The sequence below is a fragment of the Juglans microcarpa x Juglans regia genome, chromosome 5D (genome assembly GCF_004785595.1).
Source record: "Juglans microcarpa x Juglans regia isolate MS1-56 chromosome 5D, Jm3101_v1.0, whole genome shotgun sequence".
NCBI lineage: Eukaryota > Viridiplantae > Streptophyta > Magnoliopsida > Fagales > Juglandaceae > Juglans > Juglans microcarpa x Juglans regia.
In genome coordinates this window covers 12533585-12554375 of record NC_054602.1, presented here as the reverse complement: position 1 = coordinate 12554375, position 20791 = coordinate 12533585, and the positions used below count along the sequence as shown (strand labels likewise).

The following is a 20791-nucleotide window of genomic DNA, read 5'->3' as shown; positions in this document are numbered from 1 at the left end:
TTTTTTTTTTTTTTGTAAAGTATACCTCAGTACTTCTCATTCATATCATTTACGTACATAGTCACCCATTACAATATTTCTACTGCTGTAATGTATTAAAAAAACTCTATAGGGCCTTCTTCAATCCAAACCCTTTCTATAGGAAAATTGAAAACTAATCTAGCAAGCTTATGAGCAACGTTATTGGCCTTCCTATGTACAAACCTAACCTTCCAATCCACTCTGGCTTTTAGTAGACCTCTCACCTCATCCACCACATATCCATAATCTGCAAAGAGAGATTCACTACTGTTGACAGCCTTGACTATAACTTGTGAGTCCCCTTCTAGTACAATCTTCGAGAAACCAAGCTCACCACAAAGCAAAACAGCCCTTCTCAGTGCTAAAGCTTCCCCAACCGAAGGATCTTGCAAGCAGTCCACCACAGAATTCAAGGAAGCCAGAACCTCCCCTTCATCATACCTTAAAACCACCCCAATACCCAATTTATTAAGAGAAGCATTCTCATGAGATGCATCCCAATTAGCCTTAACCCAAGAGATATCAGGCGCTTTTTCCATTTATCTTCCCTACTGCAACTTTTCCCAGACCCTGCAAACACTGCCTTTGCTCTTGTGCAACAGCATATTCTGGAAAAAGGGCATTTAATTAGTTCCATATATAATATATAACTCATAATATAAAATCTTTTATTTAGGTTAACATAAACTCGTAATATTATATTAATTAAGGACTTTTAACTCTTATAAGAAGGAGCAAATTAGAAGCATGTATATATTATACTATGAGTAGTACGTACTACTTGAATTGAGTGGGAGTAGTCGTACGTATATACGTGGATTATGAAGAGAGAGAGAGAGATGCGCGCATGTATAAGATAATGAACTGTGCAGAAATGAACATTTATTCCATGTGGGAAAGACAGAAGCAACATAATTAATAGGAAAAATCTAATTATAAGTGATTCTGCGTACTAATACGCACACTCATTCAATACGATTAATCAAAAAGTAGATTTTATTGAAAACAGTACTAATTTAAATTTAGAATATAAAGACAACTACATTAATATATAAATTAGTACACAAATTTGCTTGTACATGATAAAACTCTAATTAATATCACATGATGACATGGGTAAACAGAATTAAAAGCGCCAACGAAAACCATTCATTCTGCATGCATTAAGACAGTGCTACTATGAAAAGGGCAACTTGAAAGAGAGAATTACTATACGTACGGACTCACAAACCATTTAATTAATTGCCCAAGTTTTCCCTTTTTCTATATAAACACCTCCAACCAATTAACCAAAAGGGCCATCAGTTCAAGACATACAAAGGCCAAACTCTCTTTCTCTCCTGTTTTCTGCAGGAATTATGGCAGTGGAGGGCAAAAGGACTAGGGGAAGACAAAAGATCGAGATGAAGAGAATAGAGAATGAAGATGACCGCCTAATCACTTTCTCAAAACGCAGATCTGGTGTCTACAAAAAAGCAAGCGAGCTGGCCACCCTGTGCGGTGCTGAGGTGGCAGTGGTTGTCTTCTCACCAGCCGGAAAACCCTTTTCATTTGGTCACCCTTCTGTCGAGTCAGTGACCAGCCGTTTCCTGAATCAAAACCCTGATCCGCATGGTGACAGAACCCACCCGCTCGTTGAGGCTCACCGGCGAGTGAGAATAAACGAGCTCAGCCAGCAGTACACCGAGCTCGTTAGCCAACTGGAAGTTGAGAGGGAGAGAGGAAAGGAGCTCGAAAAGCTGACAAAGGCAAGACCGGGAGACGACAAGGGCTGGTGGGAGGCTCCTATTGAGGAGCTTAGCTGTGAAGATGTACAGAAAATGGACGCGTCACTAAGGGAGCTTTACAATACTGTTTGCAACTGTGTGAAGGAGAAGCATGCTGCGATTGCTGGGGCATTTCCTTCTTCCTCAACATTTCTTTCTGGATATTCTGCCCAAGGAACGACGTCGTCCAACCCCTTATTTGCTGATACCAATGCCAGTGGAGGTGATCCTTCTGGTTCTGGCTTTCATCCTGCCTACGGCTATGGAGTGGGGCACTTTTGAATGAATCTACCTAGCTATATGTGTGTGTGTGTGTGTATACACACACATAGCTAGTGTTGTCTCTCAATAATGTTTTGGATCGTTTTATTTGAAGAGAGAACAAATGGGAGGTCTTTTTGTTTTTGCGGAAAACTATAATCAAAGATCTTATGATTTGCAGATCAAACTTCCATACAATATTAATTCTACCAAGTTCATGTGATGTTTTTTTACCATCTGTGATAGTACTCAAAAACCTTAAAAGTACTTGGTTTTGATCTGTTTTGTCATGTCTCTCGAAAGTGAAATTCTTATTAACATACTAACAAAAGAACAAAAAATCAGAAAAAAGAAAAAGACAACGGGACCGAAGAAATCAAAACTATATATAAATACAGCACAGACGAAATTAATGAAAAAGTAGCTATCTAGCATAATTATTTAACCGATGGAATATTGCTGATACAAAAAAGATTGTACCTCTCTCACGACCACGCAGAACATGACTCGATTAACAGCATGTCCGGATCCATAGTATCATTTAACCTAGCCGTATTACTACCGAAAATTATATAAATAAATAAATATATATATATAAGCATTTTTATATAAATATATAAGCATTCCTTTACCACCATTAATTAATGCATGGTGGTAGAGTACTACAGCTGAACTGATGATTTCGGGTATAATATTATATGTTGTTGGTAAAGGAGACGTGTGTGTATATATATATATATACATATATATATATATATATAATGACCAATTAATATGCAACCCCAATACCACCTCGTGATTTCCAACCTTGAATTTTGAATCAGTAACGTACTCAACCATTCATGATTACTGCATCATGCTAAGAAAATCTGAATTGATTTCTTAATTTTGTAAGTAAAGGTTGTTGATCTTATCTCCTTATAAAGTACTATTTGTCAGACTATTATTAGAGATAGTGACGGAGAAATATTGACTGCATGCTTTGAGTGCTCATTCAAAGTTTAACTCCCAATTAATTACCTGTTCTTGCCGAGTGTAAGGCACTCATGTGGAGAGCTAGCTAGCTTTGGATCGAGTCGTGTGCAGACTTGCAGCTCGGAAATGTTAGTACTTTTGAAGGATCAAATGCCCAAGTGATCATTAAGGTTAGCCATAAACAGTGAGGAGGCAAGACATGACCTGGTCCTGGTATGGGCAAGTTATTGATGATATCAGATGGTTTCTAAGTGGAAGACTAGCTGGATGGAAAACTCAATTTGTCCACAGAGAAGGTAATGGTGTAGCTAGCACACCAACTAGCAAAACTGGAATTCACTTATGAAGAAGAGAAGATGATCTGGATTCGAGAGGGTCCCATCATTATTTCTGGCAATCATGTAGTACTGAAAGATATTAAAAATATTGCATTGATTGACTATTGCAATAAAAATATCTGTTTCTCTAAAAAATAAAAAAATAATAAAAAAAAACTATTTTAGGAAGAGAATTTTCTGTGCCTTATTTTCGATTTTGGGCAATTTTCAACTGTGAAACGTTTTTTAGTGTTAGAAATATTCCTAGAGGCTCAAGTGAGAGATAAACATACAAATGGCGTGCCTTATAATAATTTATTGCTGCTTATAATATAAATATTTCAAACAATATTTTTTATTCATTGAATGCTGCTCAAAATACTTATAGGAGTAGTAATAGATGTTTTAGACCCCATTATATATATATATATATATATATTTTCATGAGTACTTGATACTCTCAAAGTTTGGATAAAAACTAATTGATATAGGACTTAATATATTGATCCATGACTCTTCGGAGAATCGATGAGATGAGATGAAATGGTTTCCATCTTTATATCCAATCAGACCCTAGTTTTATTGGGAAACAATAGTACCCTTTATAGTACTCTTCAACTGGTGGGTGTTTTTACACGAATTTGTATCCTAAAATATATCATCACTAGCATATGCACCATCTAACTATAAAAAAATAATAAGTAGTACACTCATCTAATTCTAACCTTAAGATGAATAAGAAATATGTGGAAATGCCTAATATCATTACAAGAAATTAAAAAGGCATATTTCTGGCAAGCCTCTTTGTCGGAAATAGTACTAAACATTGTCGGAAGTGTCCATTTCCGCCTATTTTGAGTCGCCAAGGATCGCCGCTATTGTAGAGCCAAGTAAAATTTTTTGTTGGCGATAATTCTCAGGGTAGCTGCAAATAATAAGCCTTTTCCGGAGATTTATCTCGCCGAAGAAAGTATCATATATTGCCAGAAAAGGAAGCCAAAAAGTGTCTAATTTAGTCTCAGAATATTTCTGGCGATAAAATCTCAGTAAATGTCTATTTGCGGCGCAATAAGATCTAAAAACAATTCCGACAAGCAAAGCTCGCCGCAAATGGTCTCTTACAAAAAAAAAAAAAAAAAAGATACTAGAACATAATACATTAAAATTCACTTTGTACTAAGACAGATTAAATACATCAAATATTGTTTCAAGTACTGTTATGAAAATAATTAACTTCCAATACTTACAGCAGGTCGTACAAGGACAACAACAACTTTAAATGAGGCACTCAGGTATGGCACCTACATTGTGGCAGTGCTGCATTATTACTACTAGATAGTGAAATGTATCCAAAATTGAAATTCATGAGCCAAACTAAGAAGTTATATATATCTTTTGCTTTCTCTGCCATAATGGACACGTTGAATGACTCAATCTCATAGAGGAAAAATAGAACTTTAAAAGAAAGATGAATATCACTGATGATTGTTCTGACCATTGAATCTTTGTAAAAAAGAAACAACCTGTTTTGCTGCATGCACGTGAAACTCTAAGAGCATAGAAGGCTTTCAAAATATACTCAAAACTTAAAAATTGTACCAAAAATTAATATTTTCATGGCTAACATTAGGTGTCAATAAACTATACATCATGTAAGGAAATGTGTACACACACACACACTGATACGTCCAAAATCATTGAGGCTAAAATATTACCTGCAAACCTACTTAGTTTTTTCATAGAAAATTTGCCTTCAGGATAGAACTAAATACAAATTCATCAAGTTTGTACATACCCATGCTGCCTAAGCAAGGCCGTCAAAAAATGCCTGCATGGAAGAAGAATTACATAGAGGCTTGCCAGGATAAAGGGTGCCACTACATTGTAGCTGAAGTATTGTAGTTGATACAATACACCACCAACAGACCCCATATTAGTGACACAACATCATTTGTAATTAATACGCTTGAGATCATCCTGGCATCAGCACCTAGCATTTGATGATAGCTGTCCTAGTATCGGGCACAAAAGCAATACCAGTATACAGCAAGCCAAGACCACAAAGAACAATAACTAAAGCCATGAATGTGCCAAAGATAAAGCAATATGAGCTCAGATAAATCCAGATTACAGATGAATAAAGGCATGAAGTATGAACGAGTCTCAATGTGTGTGTGAATGAGAGAGAGGATCTTAAGTAACAGAATGTCAGTTTAGACACCTACATCAGCCGTCAAGGGAAATTGAGGCCCACCAAAGAGAATTTCACCAAAGCGTAAGAAGGGTACCAGCAGGCTGGAAGTAAAGCATATCAGTAATCAGAATACATAGTGAAAACTGATCTCAACTATAAATGATGAAATCAAAAGCAAATTGGTTTTCTAAAAGCACACAAATACCTCAACTCTATCGGAGTTGCAATAAAGTTTGCCAACATTACACTTGGGGCATGGTAACGAGATCCAAGCAATGCAATAGCCATCCCACATAGAAACACAGTCACCCCTGTCAATGAAGCCCTTGTTCATCTAAAGAATGCTTGCAACACAACAAATAGCTTCACTATTCTTTCCACACACATATATACAAAGCACGACTAATGCACATGGTATATAATAAACTATGCATAATGATTCAAAGATCATATCAATTAATTAGATATACGCACCTTGATATATGCACCTTTTCTAAACTTGGATAAACATGATGAGTGCTTATGGAAAACAAGTAACAACATTTTCATAATATTCATACAAGAGGATACCTGTTTGGAAACGAGGGGAATGAGTTTATCCAATGAGATTCGAAAGGAGAGACAGAGATATTCGACGGGAGGGTGAGAGGGCTGAGGGAAAGGTTACCCATGGTGACTTGACGCCAAGGGAGCGCTCATGGTGGTTGTGGGCAGCAACGCTAGGTGTGGGTACATGGATTTGCTGAGATCCGGGAGGGAGAGAGAGAGAACGTTGGTGAAAGGTTGAAGGGCTAAGGGGGAAAAGACCCACGGTGACTTGACGGCGAGGGGGCCACTCCTGGTGGCGCAGTTGGCAACGGTGGGCAGCTCGTGGAGGGGAAACCGAGGGAAAGGGAGAGAGAAGCTTTGAGCTTGCTTCAGGGAGGAGATCTGCGGTGGAGAATCGGAGGTGGATGGGCCAGCGACATCGTGAAGGGGTGGTGTTGACGTCGTGTTTTGCGGGCCTGGGCTACTCCACAGAGGTAGTGTACCAGTGATCACCTGCACAATAACCAAAGGGGGGCCTCGAGGTCCATTGATCCTCTAATGCTTAAGTCAGTAATTGGTGAAGCAGATGATGAATAGTAGTCAAGACAAGAGTGTATGGTGATAGTGATAGATTACCTTGTTTGCTGCTGGTAGTGTCTTATTTATAGTTACCGACATGAACTCCACAATAGTGGGGTGTTGCATAGCAGGAGATAATATGCTTGTACTGTCGATTCACCGAGCTACTCATGTGCCTTCACCTCGCCAAGCTATGAAGTGCTCAGGGTTGCTATGTATTGCTTGGGCCTTGTGTCGCATTGAATGCAGCATGCCTTCTGCTCTGAGCCGCATTGAATGCGGCATGCCTTCTGTTCTGGGCTGCATTGAATACAACATGCCTTCTGCTCTGGACTGCATTGAATGCGACATGCATTCTCATTAATACTGGGTGTAAACTGTCGCAAGTCTTTTCGTCTGGTACTGAGTGCTAGGTTCCTTCCCTCTCAAGCCTCACCTGCACTTCCTATCTTGCTTCCCGCTGTGAACAGGATCCGACCCGGGCATCATACCCAAGCCTTGACCTGAGTGTCATTGTCTCTCCCAGCCCATATTATGCGCCAGAGCCCTAATCCGGCCTGGTTCAACCCAGATCTTATATCTTGGTTGTAACTTGGGCCCTGCTCTTGGCCCAATCTTTAAAAAAAAAAAAGAAGAAGAAGAAGAAAGAAAAGAGAATTCTTACAATTTCTAACCCACAAATGTGCTAAAAATTCGCAGGGTACTGTAAAGGGGAAAAATCCCTTACATTGGGCTAAGAGTAGGGCCCAGGTTACAACCTAGATATGAGGTCTAGGTTGAACCAGGTCGGAGACATGGGCAGGATTAGGGCTCAAGCGCACAATATGGGCTGGGACGGACAGTGACACTCAGGTCAAGGCTCGAGTATGATGCCCGGGTAGGATCCTGTTCACAACGGGAAGCAAGACAACAAATGTAGGTGAGGCTTGAGATGGAAGGAACCTAACACTCAATACCAGACGAAAAGACTTGCGACGATTTACACCCAGTATTAATGAGAAGGCATGCCGCATTCAATGCGGCCCAGAGCAGAAGGCGTGCCGCATTCAATGCGACACAAGGCCCGAGCAATACACAGCAACCTTGAGCACTTCATAGCTCAGTGAGGTGACGGCATAGGGGTAGCTCGACGAATTGACAGCACAAGCATATTATCTGCTGCTATGCAACACCCTACTATCGTGGAGACCAGGTCGGTAACTATAAATAAAACACTACCAGCAGCAAACAAGGTAATCTATCACTATCACTACACATTCTTGTCTTTACTACTATTCATCATCTCCTTCACCAATCACTGACTTAAGCATCGGAGGATCAATAGACCTCGAGGTCCCCCCCTTTGGTTACTGTGCAGGTGATCGCTCGTACACTGCCTGCGTGGAGTTGCTCAGGCCCGTGAAACACGACTTCAACAGGTGGTGCCATCGGTAGCAACGGCGACGACGACGACGACTGGGTTGCGTGAGGAAGAGAAACCCACAAGAGAGAAAGAGAGGAGTGAGCTGGAAGGGAAGGAGAGAGAGGGGAAGAAAGAAAACACAAACCTTTGGGATGGGGGAAAAATAATAGAATGCAGGATTTTGATATGGTAACTTTTTCCGGCAACTATTTGTCGCCGCAAATATACCTTTGCAATAAGCGTTTTCCCGGCAGCCAAGTATCACGCCGCAAAAGGTTAATAATCGCTGCAATAAGTCTCAACGAAAATTTCATCATATCGTTCCATTCCCAACAAGTTTTTTTTGTGGCGACAAAAAGTCACTTCAGTAAATTGCAGTGAAAATTTTTTCACCGTAAAATTTCATGATATTGTCCCATTCCCAACAATTTTTTTTGCAGTGACAAAAAGTCGCTATAAAAAATCAAATTTCTGGCTTTTTCCTATTTTGCCGGAAAGAAAAATCTACTGTAGTGAAAATCATTTTTTGTGTCTAAATTTCAATCGTTACAAATAAATTTAGCCACAAATATCACTTTTTCTTGTAGTGAATTAATGTGTGGTAGAACCTTGACAATTAATTCTTAAAGCGAGTAGTACTATACATTAAAATCACTTAAATCCTTAAATATTTCTTGATTTACACCATGACCACTTCCCATGAGTTTAATTTTTAAGCAACAACACCAAAATTAGATCATAGTCTTAAAAATGACTTTCGAATAAGCATTCGATCCAGCGGGAAATTATAAGTAATATTGCACGATGCAAAGTAATACAGATCTTTATTACATTTTTTTTTAATCTGCATTCATTTTCTAAAAAATATATAATACATAATATCAACTGTAACCTTTAGATTACTTTATTTTCTTCCTTTATTTGTTCTCTTTTCTCTTTTTAGTTAGAGAAAAGCTTGTCTGCCGCCTCAACTTGACCGCTACAGTATACCGCTTGGACAATTTTTTTTTTTTTGAACTTAGTGCTTAAGGAATTGATTTTAAGTGTATTAGTATATATTTTTTTTAAATATATTAAAAAAATAAAAACACAAAAATTGACTAACGGTATAAACGAGCGGTGCTACTCAGGCGGCAGAGTAGCACTGCTCTTTTAGTTATTTAACAGAAACTTTTTTTTATTAATTGTACTCTCGCACCCTTTTCCACTTAAAAAGAGAAATTTAATAAAATCAAGGTTAGGGAATATAAATTAAAAAATTAAATTAAATTTATATCTTTTCGTCAACTTACACTTTTAAGACAAGCGACGGTTTAATATAACAATATCAAAATAGAGATTCTAAGTAACGTCTTGGATTTGACAAAGAGATTAGAGATAGGGGATATCATTGAGAGAATTAATTAATTACGTGTTGAAAAACTTATTTTGTCCTCTTGATGTGTCTTTAGATGAAAGTAGAGTTGACGAGCTTTATAACCACATGTAGTACTGTTTATCTGGGTTTCGGCTCAGAAACCCGAGTATACTCAGACTGGAACCCGGGTTTCAAAATCGGGCCGAAACCCAGATTGAAACCAGTTTTTAAAATCCCAGAACCTGAGTTTGGGATGCACCCGATTTTTTTTTTTTTAATTAAAGCTTACATGTTATGAATATTTTTTTTTTATGAATGTTTTTTTTTATGAAAAAAATAGTTATGCAGCATTCAAACTCTATTTATTTAATTTTTTAAATCAAAACTTACATGTTCCTTGACCATCAATAAAAAGCCACGTGGAGAAGAGAGTAAAAAAAATCATAAAATGGATGATTCATTAGACATAATATATGCATTTTCCTTTTGAGGTTCTATTCGTTTAGTTGCTAGAAAGAAACAAAAAAAAAAAATCAAGACATTCAAACCGAGAAAAAAAAAAAGATTCCAAGTTTAAAATTCTATACCCGGATTGGGTGTACTTGGATTTTTCTATGCAAATACCGGCCCGGATTTGTTCCCGACCTGAACCTGGTTATTCAGGTTCTGATTAGGTCGAGAAAAAACCCAGCCTGGATTAACAGACCTCCACATGATCTTGGTTATATTATTCCCTCGTTGATCTTTTGTCGAACAAGTTATTGGCATCCGAATGGCCAATCTTAGAGCTCTTGCATCTATGATGTATGTGGGCGCCGGCCAGAAGGTAATACTTACTATTTGCCCAGTACATTAATTTACCCACAATCGGCCTTTATAAATTATAACCTCCAGCACAAATATAGATTTTAACTGAGAAAGCATTCGAATTGGAAAAAGATTGATGGCTACACAATCGCATCAGTAACATATTTTATCATTCATCTCTTATCTGTACTCGTAGCTAGTGGTTTATTTACGTACTGATTTACAAGTACTGGATTAATATTTTAAAAGGCCAACGTATAGCATTAAATTATGCCAGCGATAGGTTTTACAAGTTTTATAATAGTACGTAGCAGACAACTATAAACCAGAAGAGAGTCACAAGCTTTCCATACTAGCAATATTTAATTCAAATAACTTAAATTAGATAAGTGCTGATTTAATATTATATTTTAGGTTGGGTGGCAAGCTCCTGCAACCTGACCCGTCTACCCAATCGGCTGTTCCACTAGAGGAGGGTAACTTGTACGTCCACCCTAGATGCATGTGCGGGTGGGTTCAACACTCAGAAAATTGGGTGCGGGTGCGGGTGCGGGTGCGGGCGCGGGCGGGTGGGTACCCCCTGTCCGAAATTTAACCCACCCACTGATCATACACTTTTAAAAAAAAAAAAAATTCCTAACTATAAATTCACAAATTTTTCTCGCTCCTCTCATTTATCTCATTCCTCTCTCGGCGTCTATTCCTATACTCTTCTCTTCCTCTCCTAGTCTTCTCTTCTCTATCCTTCCTCTTCTCGTCTCTTCTCTTCTTATTCTCCTCCTCCTCTTAGCACGACTAGGGCTTGGTCGTGGATCTCTACGACTCAAGACCACGGCCATCGCCGTGGATCTGTAAGTTAAAGACCCAAAGGTGCAATCGTGGGCCTGTAGGGTATATATCCACAAATCTTCAAATTTACGTGATTTTGTGCAATTTGTTAGATTTGTTGAGACTTTTTGTTTGGATTTGTGTGATTTTCTAATGTATATGTGATTTTATTGGATTTTCTTTTTTTTTTTTTTGTGAAAAATATGTTGTCGAATGGGGTGGATGGACAATGGTGGCATCAATCCATCTGCCCAGCAATTAGATGCAGACAGTCAGAGATATGGGTGGGGATGGAATACTGCGGGAGTCAATTTAGTGAGTGCAAGATGGGCGGCTATCCTCCCGTAGCACCTCTAGATATTATAACAAAAATTTTGAGTTTAAATTCAGATTTTATAATTTATTTAATTTAATTAAATATTCAACGTATTTACTCACTCATTAAATATTTATTAAATGGGGAAGAACAAGGTCGGAGCATACAATAAAACATGCACCTTAATGAGGGCCAAAAACTGAATGGTAATGTTGATTCTTCATCAATGGATGTAAAGGTGGACAGTCTTATGCGCGTCAAAAGGGCACCACTATATGTAGGTAAGACCTGATCTCTCTGATCTGGAAAAGAGAGCAAGGTATCCAACTCTTATGCGCGTCAAAAGGACACCAGATCAGACTCATGTACTTTTCCTCCTCAGATTCTTCTACAAAGCATGCACCTGTAAAGAGTATCACTTTGGCATCAGTTCACATCAATTAATATTAATGCCTTTGATTTGTTTCAGGTTGAGAAGTCCTGTACGATTTAAAGATAAACACATTATCGACTTTATAAACAGTTACTTCACTCTTCTTATTAAATTTTTTATAAAAAATATATATTTTTATATATATCAGAATAGATTAATCTGTGATCGATGATGTGCTCCTGCGATTTACCCATAAAATGATACTATCAAAAATACTGACCCCACACATGAGGAGACGTGTTAAAAAGTCTCATATGACTTAAAGATAAATTCATTCTAGACTTTATAAAGAGTTATTTCACTTTTATGAATAGAAATGAATGTTTCTATATTTCATTATAACCCATTTAAAATTAGAACGAAATCAAATCAGTGCAAATAAAATTAGGACGGCGATCTTGTCTTTGGACGGCAAAAGTAGAGCCACACTAATTCGTGAGGAATTAAGGAATTTTAGGGTTAAAAAAAAAAAAAAAAAAAAAGAAGCCACCTGGAAAGAGAGGCTGCATATTTTCGGTCTGTGGGCAAATGCTGGCAATGAGCATCGAATATTTTGAACTACTCTTTCGTGAGATATACTACTTAGTTCATACTGTTGGCAAATAAATTAATCAGTGAATAATTCTATATATAATTATAAAATATATAAATATCGTGTAATTATTTTTAAAAAAAATAGAGTTCAATATTAAAAAATTTATTTTTTTATACAAATCTCATATTTTATTATTATTTTTAAAATAATTATATAATAATTACATAATTGACAGTTATAAATATATTTTTCCCTAATTTCCGAGGTGCACGTACGTTATTCCTTGATCTGTGTGTGTATATATCCAGCCTGTCGTTTATACAAAATTGGGCCTACTTTTTCAGCCAAAATTTCTCTCATCTGGTCGCCGATCATAACTTTCTCCTTTAATCGCCGATAACATGCAATTCAGCCTACTTTTACCGTCACCACATTAGTACCGTTGATTTTTTCTTTTTAGGCGACGCATCTTGGAAAGTACTCTTTTCGGACTACTTTTATTATTAAGGGGAATAAAACGGCCACTTTGAAGTCTTCAACTCATGAATCTCAGAATAAAGAAATTAATTTGGTTCAATTCGTTTTTAATTTTTCTCATTACCTGTCCCCCTTATCTGTCAAGCATAAATAAGGCTGAATTTGACAACTAATAATATTATTATTCTTTTCAGTTTAACATCGGACTTCTTATCTGAATTAATGTATAAATTTTTTTGTTTTGTTTTTATACACATATTTGGAAAGGATGGTTTTGAACTCCTAACCTCTATTTTAGAAGTTGAGTGTTATGTCAATCAGATTACAAACTTTTAATAAAATGTAGAGAGTCAAGTAGAAGAAATATAGATATTATTATTTATATATATATATATATATGAATTCTTAAATAATATTAAATATTTAAAAATCTACTTTATTAGATTTTTTTTTTTATATCTTTCTCTTTTGTTTGCTCGGAAAAACTTCAAAACTTGCAGTCGAATATTTACGAAGAAAATATGGATTTATTATGAGAAAATAATTTTTTAAAAAATTAAAATTCATGAATTAAAAGTCATCCTTTCATGTACATATCATTGGTGTAAGTATATATGAATCGAATATTGCTGGTTTCCAAAGTTATTCCATCTTTTTTTTTTCCCTTTCGGTCAATGGTGTGCGTAGCTTCTCCCTTCATATGTCGTTCACTTCTCTCTGTTTTTTTCTTTTTCTTTTTCCTTTTAATTTATCAGCCGTACAAGAATATACAATTGAATTGACCAGCAGCCACAGTTTGTCAAATGCAAATAAATTAACATAATAATATTCCTCCTTAGTTTGTAGTAATCGGAACAAAGATCTTCCGACGTTGCCATTTATTTTCCGTTGGTGTTTGGTTGGTAGGAAGCATCCTAGAAATCATGTAAGCCACGTTTTTGTTTTTTGTTTTTTGTTTTTTTTGTTAGTTTCTGTTTGTTTCCTTCTTAATAAAATTAGAACATCTTATAAAACGTCTTCGCACATTTGAAACGTTTGACGAAAAGTCTAAAAATGTTGTTGTTCGATAAAATCCTGAAAAGGATATTAATTGACTCAATTAATCGAGATTGTAGTTAAGTTTAAGGTCACTTTGGACTTTCAAGATGAAAAATCATAGAATTTTAAGATGTAGAGGATGGATATTAGAAAAAATGTATTTATAAATTTCATTTTTTATACTTTTAACACATTCCTGATGTGAAATTAAAAAATATTGGTATTTTGGATATTTTAAAATTATAATGAATCTCACTATAAATAATACATTAACACACAGATTTGTGTATAGCATTAAGGAAATCATATCACCTCATTTTTCAAAATTTAAAGTGGCTTTAATACCAAAAAAGAAATAATGATACTAATTTACTAGACATGATTAAATGCTTAATATATATGACATTATTCATTTTCTGTATTACCGGAATAAAATCTTTTTATAGTAATTTTAAAATGGAGTAATATTAGGTATAATTTTAAAATGTACAAATCTCACATTTTCTATTTGAAAAAAAATAGAATTTATTATTAAAAAAAATTATTTTTTTATATGGATCTAAGATTTATTTACTTTTTTCAAATGAACAGCATGTGAGACTTTACATTCTAAAACTATAAATATAGTTTTTTTAAGATGTGAGGTGAAAAACATAGAAATATAACGTGAAACAAACAATATTTACGACTTCCATATATATATTTTTTAATCATGATAGATATTAATCAATAAATTTCATAAGATATATTTTTATATAAAGAAGTGTTATCGTCACATATAGATGTCACAAAAGTAAATTTATAAATTAACATATTTGTCTCTTTATATATATATATATATGTGTGTGTTACTCAAGTAAAGTTATAAGTAGGGGTGTAAAAATTAACTGAAAAATTAGACCAGACCGGCCCGAACCAATAGAACTGGTTTTTTATAGTAGATTTTTTTTTTTACATAACAGATTTTTTTTATAAAGCAGATTTTTGTAAATAGTAATAGATTTTTATAGAACAGATTTTTTTTTTTATAAACTAGATTTCTGTAAATAGTATCAGATTTTTTACATAACAGATTTTTTATAACAATTTTTTTATAGAAGATTTTTTTTTTTATAAAAATAAAAATTTAAAGTAGTTTTTTTTATAGACAAATTTTTTATGACAAATTTGTATTTTGTTAAAACTAAAAAATCAAATCGGACCGGAACTGATAAAATCAGAGATACTAGTTTAAGAGAATAATCAATACATAATCAATTTTTAAAAATACAAAATCAATATATACATGTTCAATCTGAAATTTTATCTAAAACTAAACTGGACCGAGGTTACACCCGTGGTTATAAGGAATCTTGCATGCACTATTTTCGCTCGTCTGAAGGCCTAGGAGGAATAATAGACTTTAGAAATTGGCCTCGCTTATATTCTTTCTAGACACTTGTAATGTCGCACAGCTCATAGCCTCATAGATCCACTTCTCCACGTTTATACGACACTCCTTTGCTGACTTCAACCTTCAAAGTTCCATTCCATGCCGTCGAACTAAACGCGGAACGGTTTTTCTTCCAATCGGTCCACTCCTCTTTTCGAAAATCCCAAAACACCCCGATCCAGCCTTTATTATCCCCAACCCATCCATTGTACGAACCAAACAGTATTCCTTAAGAAAAACCGAACCTTCCACAGTTCCCTGCTCTGCTCCCACGATATAACCAACACCTCCACCCCCCTTTCTCTCCTCACGACCAACCCAGAAGGAAGATTTCTCTTCAGAAAGAGCTGACAAGATTAAAGTGATCGAATGGGACTCAAGAAGAATAGGTGGATTTCCTTCAAGAAGCAGAGGGGGGAGACCTGGAGATCGAAGTTCTTCTTTGGGTCTGCGTTCAAGTCTGCGTTCAGGTGGAAGAGGCTGAATCTGAAGCTGTCTTTTGTGGACGACCTACTTTTCAGGATTGCGTCCGTGTTCGAGGCTATTGTTTTGGTTACCAGGCTGTGTTTCTTCTATCTCTGTTGTGGCTGCCATTTTTGAATCTGTATGGTTTTGTTCTCTGACATCTGTGTGTTTGTGTGTCCATTTGACTCTGATTTCTGTTAATATATGCATTCTCTGTTTTGAGAGATGGAACATGGGGGTGTGGATGCGAGATGGGGGCTTGTTCGATGCCAAAACTACCCAGAATGGATGGCTAATGTATATTTTAATGTTCAAATGTAATGTTCGAGAAGTTTTTGTTAAAAAATAGTCTCATGAAGTTGTCCGTTGTCTCTTCTATTTATAGTTTATGCCCGTCGATTTGGTTGTTTTCCTTTTCTGTTCTTGTTCCACCCCCTCCCTCCCCCCTTTCCACTCTCTTCCTTGTATGTTGTTCTTGAAAAGAACGAGAAACACAAAAGAAGGCATTGCAGACATGCAGTTTCCAACCTTTGTATGGAATGAAAAGCTTTTGAAATTGATTCTTCAAATGAACAACCTGATGTTTGTTGCTTGGCTTGCTGTGGATAGATGGAGATCAGCCGCCCATCCTAAAGTTTCTGTAGAATATTTAAATGTTTGTCGACAGGCCAAACCGAACTGTAATAAACCCCTTTATAATGCCATTTGTCAGTAAAGACGTGAACTTTTCATAAAAAATGATGCAGATCTTGGGATATAATAACAGAAAGTTTAGAGGAATATTGGAGTTTTTATGATCTGTTTGGTTTCTACACCTAATCTAGAGAGACAGAGACTCCGTGTTAGCCGTGAGGCTGTTCAACGGCCATTAAAGGGCTGTTCTTTTTTTTTTTACTTAGGCTATAAGACTTCGTTTGATTTCAAGACTAGTTGAATTCATTTTAATTTTAAACTGAATCTAATATTTAACATTCAACTCTTAAATTACTATATTTATTTCAATTCAAAACTTCTTTATATGTGAGATTTATAATTTTTTTTAACTTAATACATCTTTATACGTGAGATCTACAATATTTTTTTACTTTCTATAAAAAATATTGAACTTATTTTAATATCTAAATATATTTTAAATTAAAATTAGATAGGCCTTACATAAATCTATCTAATACTCAACTCATTATTATTTATAAAGAATTGAATTCAATTGCTCGACATTCAAATACAGCCGAGTACTCAAGACTGCTTAGCTCTTCTACAGTAATATTTGTCACTTTTTCTCTCTCTTCATTCTTTCTAATATCAATTATCAACGGCTACGGTGCACTTTTCACTGAAATAATTAACAAAAATTAGTCCCATGAGAAAGACTGGACACCACACGAACAATGACCATATATAGAAAGACGCGGAGATTGAATACGTGGCCTCTCATATATTTTTTAGAGTAATTTCGTTGGATTAATTAAAATTAAAAGATATCTTTTTATAAATATAAGATAAATTTAACTTTTAATTATTTCACTCACATAAATTTTTACATTAAAATATCTATTTTTTTATTATATAACAATACAATAATATAAGATGAATTTGATTTTAGTTATTTACATTAAATCTCTATATTAAATTATATATTTAATCATTATATAGTAATGAATAATTAATAATTTCAAAAATATTTAATTTTTTTAATTATTAATTTATTTTATTTTATCATATTTTACTATTCTATCTATTATATATTAATTAATAATCATATTCTTATTAAATTAATATACTAATTGTGATAAAATATGTGATAGAAAGAAATAAAGAGAAAAATAAATAATAAAATATGTATTTGATGTATGTACAATAACTTTTAAATTTAAAAAAAAACTTTTAAAATTACTGTAGCTAATTTAGCTAATCTATTATGAATATATTTTACTCTCTAATAATTAAATATTCAATAAATTTAAGTTTTACATAATCCAATAAAAGTGTTATAAGGTGATGAATTTTCGTCAATCATATTCGTGATGGAACTGTGGAAGTGACCGACTATCTTCCTCTTATTATTATTCTTATTATTTTTAGGGGCGGCTATTATGCCGCCCCATTTTGACCGCTGGGAATACCGCCCAGCGTAAATTTTTTTTTTTTTTTCATATTTTTTTAACATATTTAAATATATTTAAAAAATAAAAAAAATATACTAATATATTTAAAATCACTTCCTTAACCACTAAGTAAAAAAAAAAATTAAAAAAAAATAATTTTTGACTAGGTGTCAAATAGAAGTGTCAAATTAGAGAGGTAAAGTAGACTTTCTCTTATTTTTAAACAAGCTCGATATATTATATTTAACCCATAGCCAGACCATTGAATAAAATTCAATTCTTCACAAACACCCATTTACAATTAGTACAACACTAAAAAAAAAATATTGAGAACAAATAAGCGCTCATTTAGATAGTGAGATGAGATGAGATGAAATGAGATCGTTTTAGATGAGTTGAATAAAATATTATTAAAATATTATTTTTTAATATTATTATTATTTTTAATTTGAAAAGATTAAATTTTTATTATATTTTATATAAGAATTTGAGAAAGTTATAATGATGAGATGAGATAAGATGAAATATTTCTTATATCCAAATCAGACCTAAATCAACACTTAACATGAATATCTAATTACGCCAACTACAGGCCCTTGAAAAAAGAAAAAATCTAGTTATCATTCATTTTTCTATCACCTTTTTATCATTGCATGATATGGTATTAGATGATAAGTTTATAAATAAAATATAATAAATAATTTTTAATTATCTAATATCACATAATAAAATAATAAAAAATAATAAAAATTAAGATGATGAATATTACTCACTAGCTATATAGGTCGCCTTCTTCAACCAGTTAAGGCTAGCTGCTTAGGTTCTCTTAAAAAACTCTTTAAAAAACAAAATAATTATCACACATTTTCAGCAAATTCAAAGCCTGTCAGCTTAAAAGCATGCAGCAAGCACCATGGCCTAAAGTATATATAATCATCTCTACTTTGGAAACAAAATCATCAACTCCGTTTTGAAAATAAAATCATTCCTGTTTGACCAGCTGTCAAGTCTTGTCCTATTCTTCGGCGGTCTTAATCTCGATTAAATGTGTATTTAAATCTTAATATAAAGTGAATTGAGTTGAGTTGATAAAATATTATTAAAATATTATTTATTATTATTATTATTATTTTAAAATTTGAAAAAGTTAAATTATTTATTATATTTTATATTGAGATTTGAAAAAATTATAATAATGAGTTGAGATAAATTGTGTTTTTAAACGAAGTCTCTGAAATGCAATTCGGGAACCAAAAACTATCCCAATGGGATTTCTTTTTTTACCGAATGATTAAGAAAATATTTTTTTAAGAATGTTGTAAATTTTTTATTTTTTTAAAAAATATTTATAATGATTAAAAAAATACATAAAAAAATTACATCATTTGGGACATTTTTTGGATCCCGAATTGGGGACCCGTAGCAGTACTCCTCGATTAATTATACATCTAATGTCTCGTACGTCTAATGTCTCATATCTATGCTTGGATGATCCTCTCCTCTCGCGTGGTGGTTGTACTTGAAACGCTCATTTATATCTTACTTAATTATAAATAACTGAAAATAAAAGAGGCAAATTACATGGTTCGGTGCAAGTATTCTGCAAGTATTCTGCACAAGTACTCCAATAGTATCTCTCTAGTCTTGTAGTTATCCGGAGCTCTCTTGCTAGTCTCTTCCTCTGGCCGTCGATCCTCGCTCTCTCTCACGAAACCCCAAATCAAAAGTCATCTCTCATCTTTACATCTCATCCCCAAATTATTTTATGTTCGATCCTCCAGCTAGCTTTATGTCCTGTAAGTAGCCAACAACTCTCATTTCCTGATCCATTTCTCCTTTATACTTTTGCATACCGAGCTTTCAATTTTTCATGTACTCCTAGAACTCAGCAGTGCTAGTGCATTTTTAAAGTTTGGCTAAATATCAATTAAATATCTTATTAAAGTTGTCAAAATGAAGATCAAGCTCTACATATGAGTTACAGTACTATCAAAATTTCTTTCAAATTTAAAGATATACTGTTCATCTTCAAAAAAATTATTTTATTCTAAAAATATACACCAATTGCATATTGGGACATTGCTTACTTTCTTACTACTCGATTGAGTCTTTTACATTGGGATGCTGGATAAAATATTAAATTATTAAATTATTAATTAACCTATAATTAGTGTAGTTGCAAAATGTGAAAAAAAAAATTAAAAAAAAAATTATATTATTATTTTGCATGCTAATCCAATATGGAGTTATATCTTGTATGATTTTGATTTTATGCAAAATATGTACTTTTATCTAAATTTTAAAGATGATTTTGATGAAATCTATACCAATCGGATTTACCCACTTATATATTTTACTACTATCAAAATAATTCAAAACTGGGAAAAAGAAAGAAAGAAAGAAAGAAACAGCATACCCTCGATGCATGTTTCGAAATAATGAACTGTGAAGTGCGTGAAGTTATAATGATTGTGTCTATTCATCTGGAGAGGAAAAAAGTAGTAGAATCCGAAGGTGTAACTCACTAAATTAATAGTCTTTCATCATTTCAGTAAATTCATTTACAATCCGAGTTGTTTTTACTTTTCTTCTGTTTTTCTTTTCTTTTTCCTCCAATTGTTCGAAGAATGGACCAAAGTAAATCCTATGCCTGTAACAAATGAGAAAAGCTTTGACAGGCAAGAGAATTTGGAAAAATTTCCTCTATATTGATTTCTAGATCTTACTTTTCTTTATATCATATACAGTATTGCGTGTAAGAAGAATGAATATAGCCTAGCTGTTGCTAGACAACAAACATAGCTAGAAAACAAAAAACTTTATAGAAAGAATATTCTATCCTATGAGTTGTACAAGCAAAATAGAATCTTTTAGAGCCTTCGAGTATAATCTGATTCCTCTTTATTTCCACCACGCTTCTTTCTTGTGTTTCTTGAACAACCAGCAGTGCATGTT

General features: G+C 34.0%; 2 protein-coding genes across 2 annotated transcripts; both read left to right on the top strand.

The window, feature by feature from the left end:
* The first annotated feature begins 1331 nt into the window (after positions 1–1331).
* On the top strand, positions 1332–2094 carry LOC121266088 (agamous-like MADS-box protein AGL62). The gene has a single exon (XM_041169811.1). It carries the CDS (start codon positions 1380–1382, stop codon positions 2067–2069), a length of 690 nt encoding a protein of 229 aa, XP_041025745.1. The 5' UTR covers positions 1332–1379; the 3' UTR covers positions 2070–2094.
* A 13303-nt stretch (positions 2095–15397) lies between these two features.
* Positions 15398–16143, top strand: LOC121264094. The gene has a single exon (XM_041167144.1). It carries the CDS (start codon positions 15636–15638, stop codon positions 15864–15866), a length of 231 nt encoding a protein of 76 aa, XP_041023078.1. The 5' UTR covers positions 15398–15635; the 3' UTR covers positions 15867–16143.
* Positions 16144–20791: the final 4648 nt, after the last annotated feature.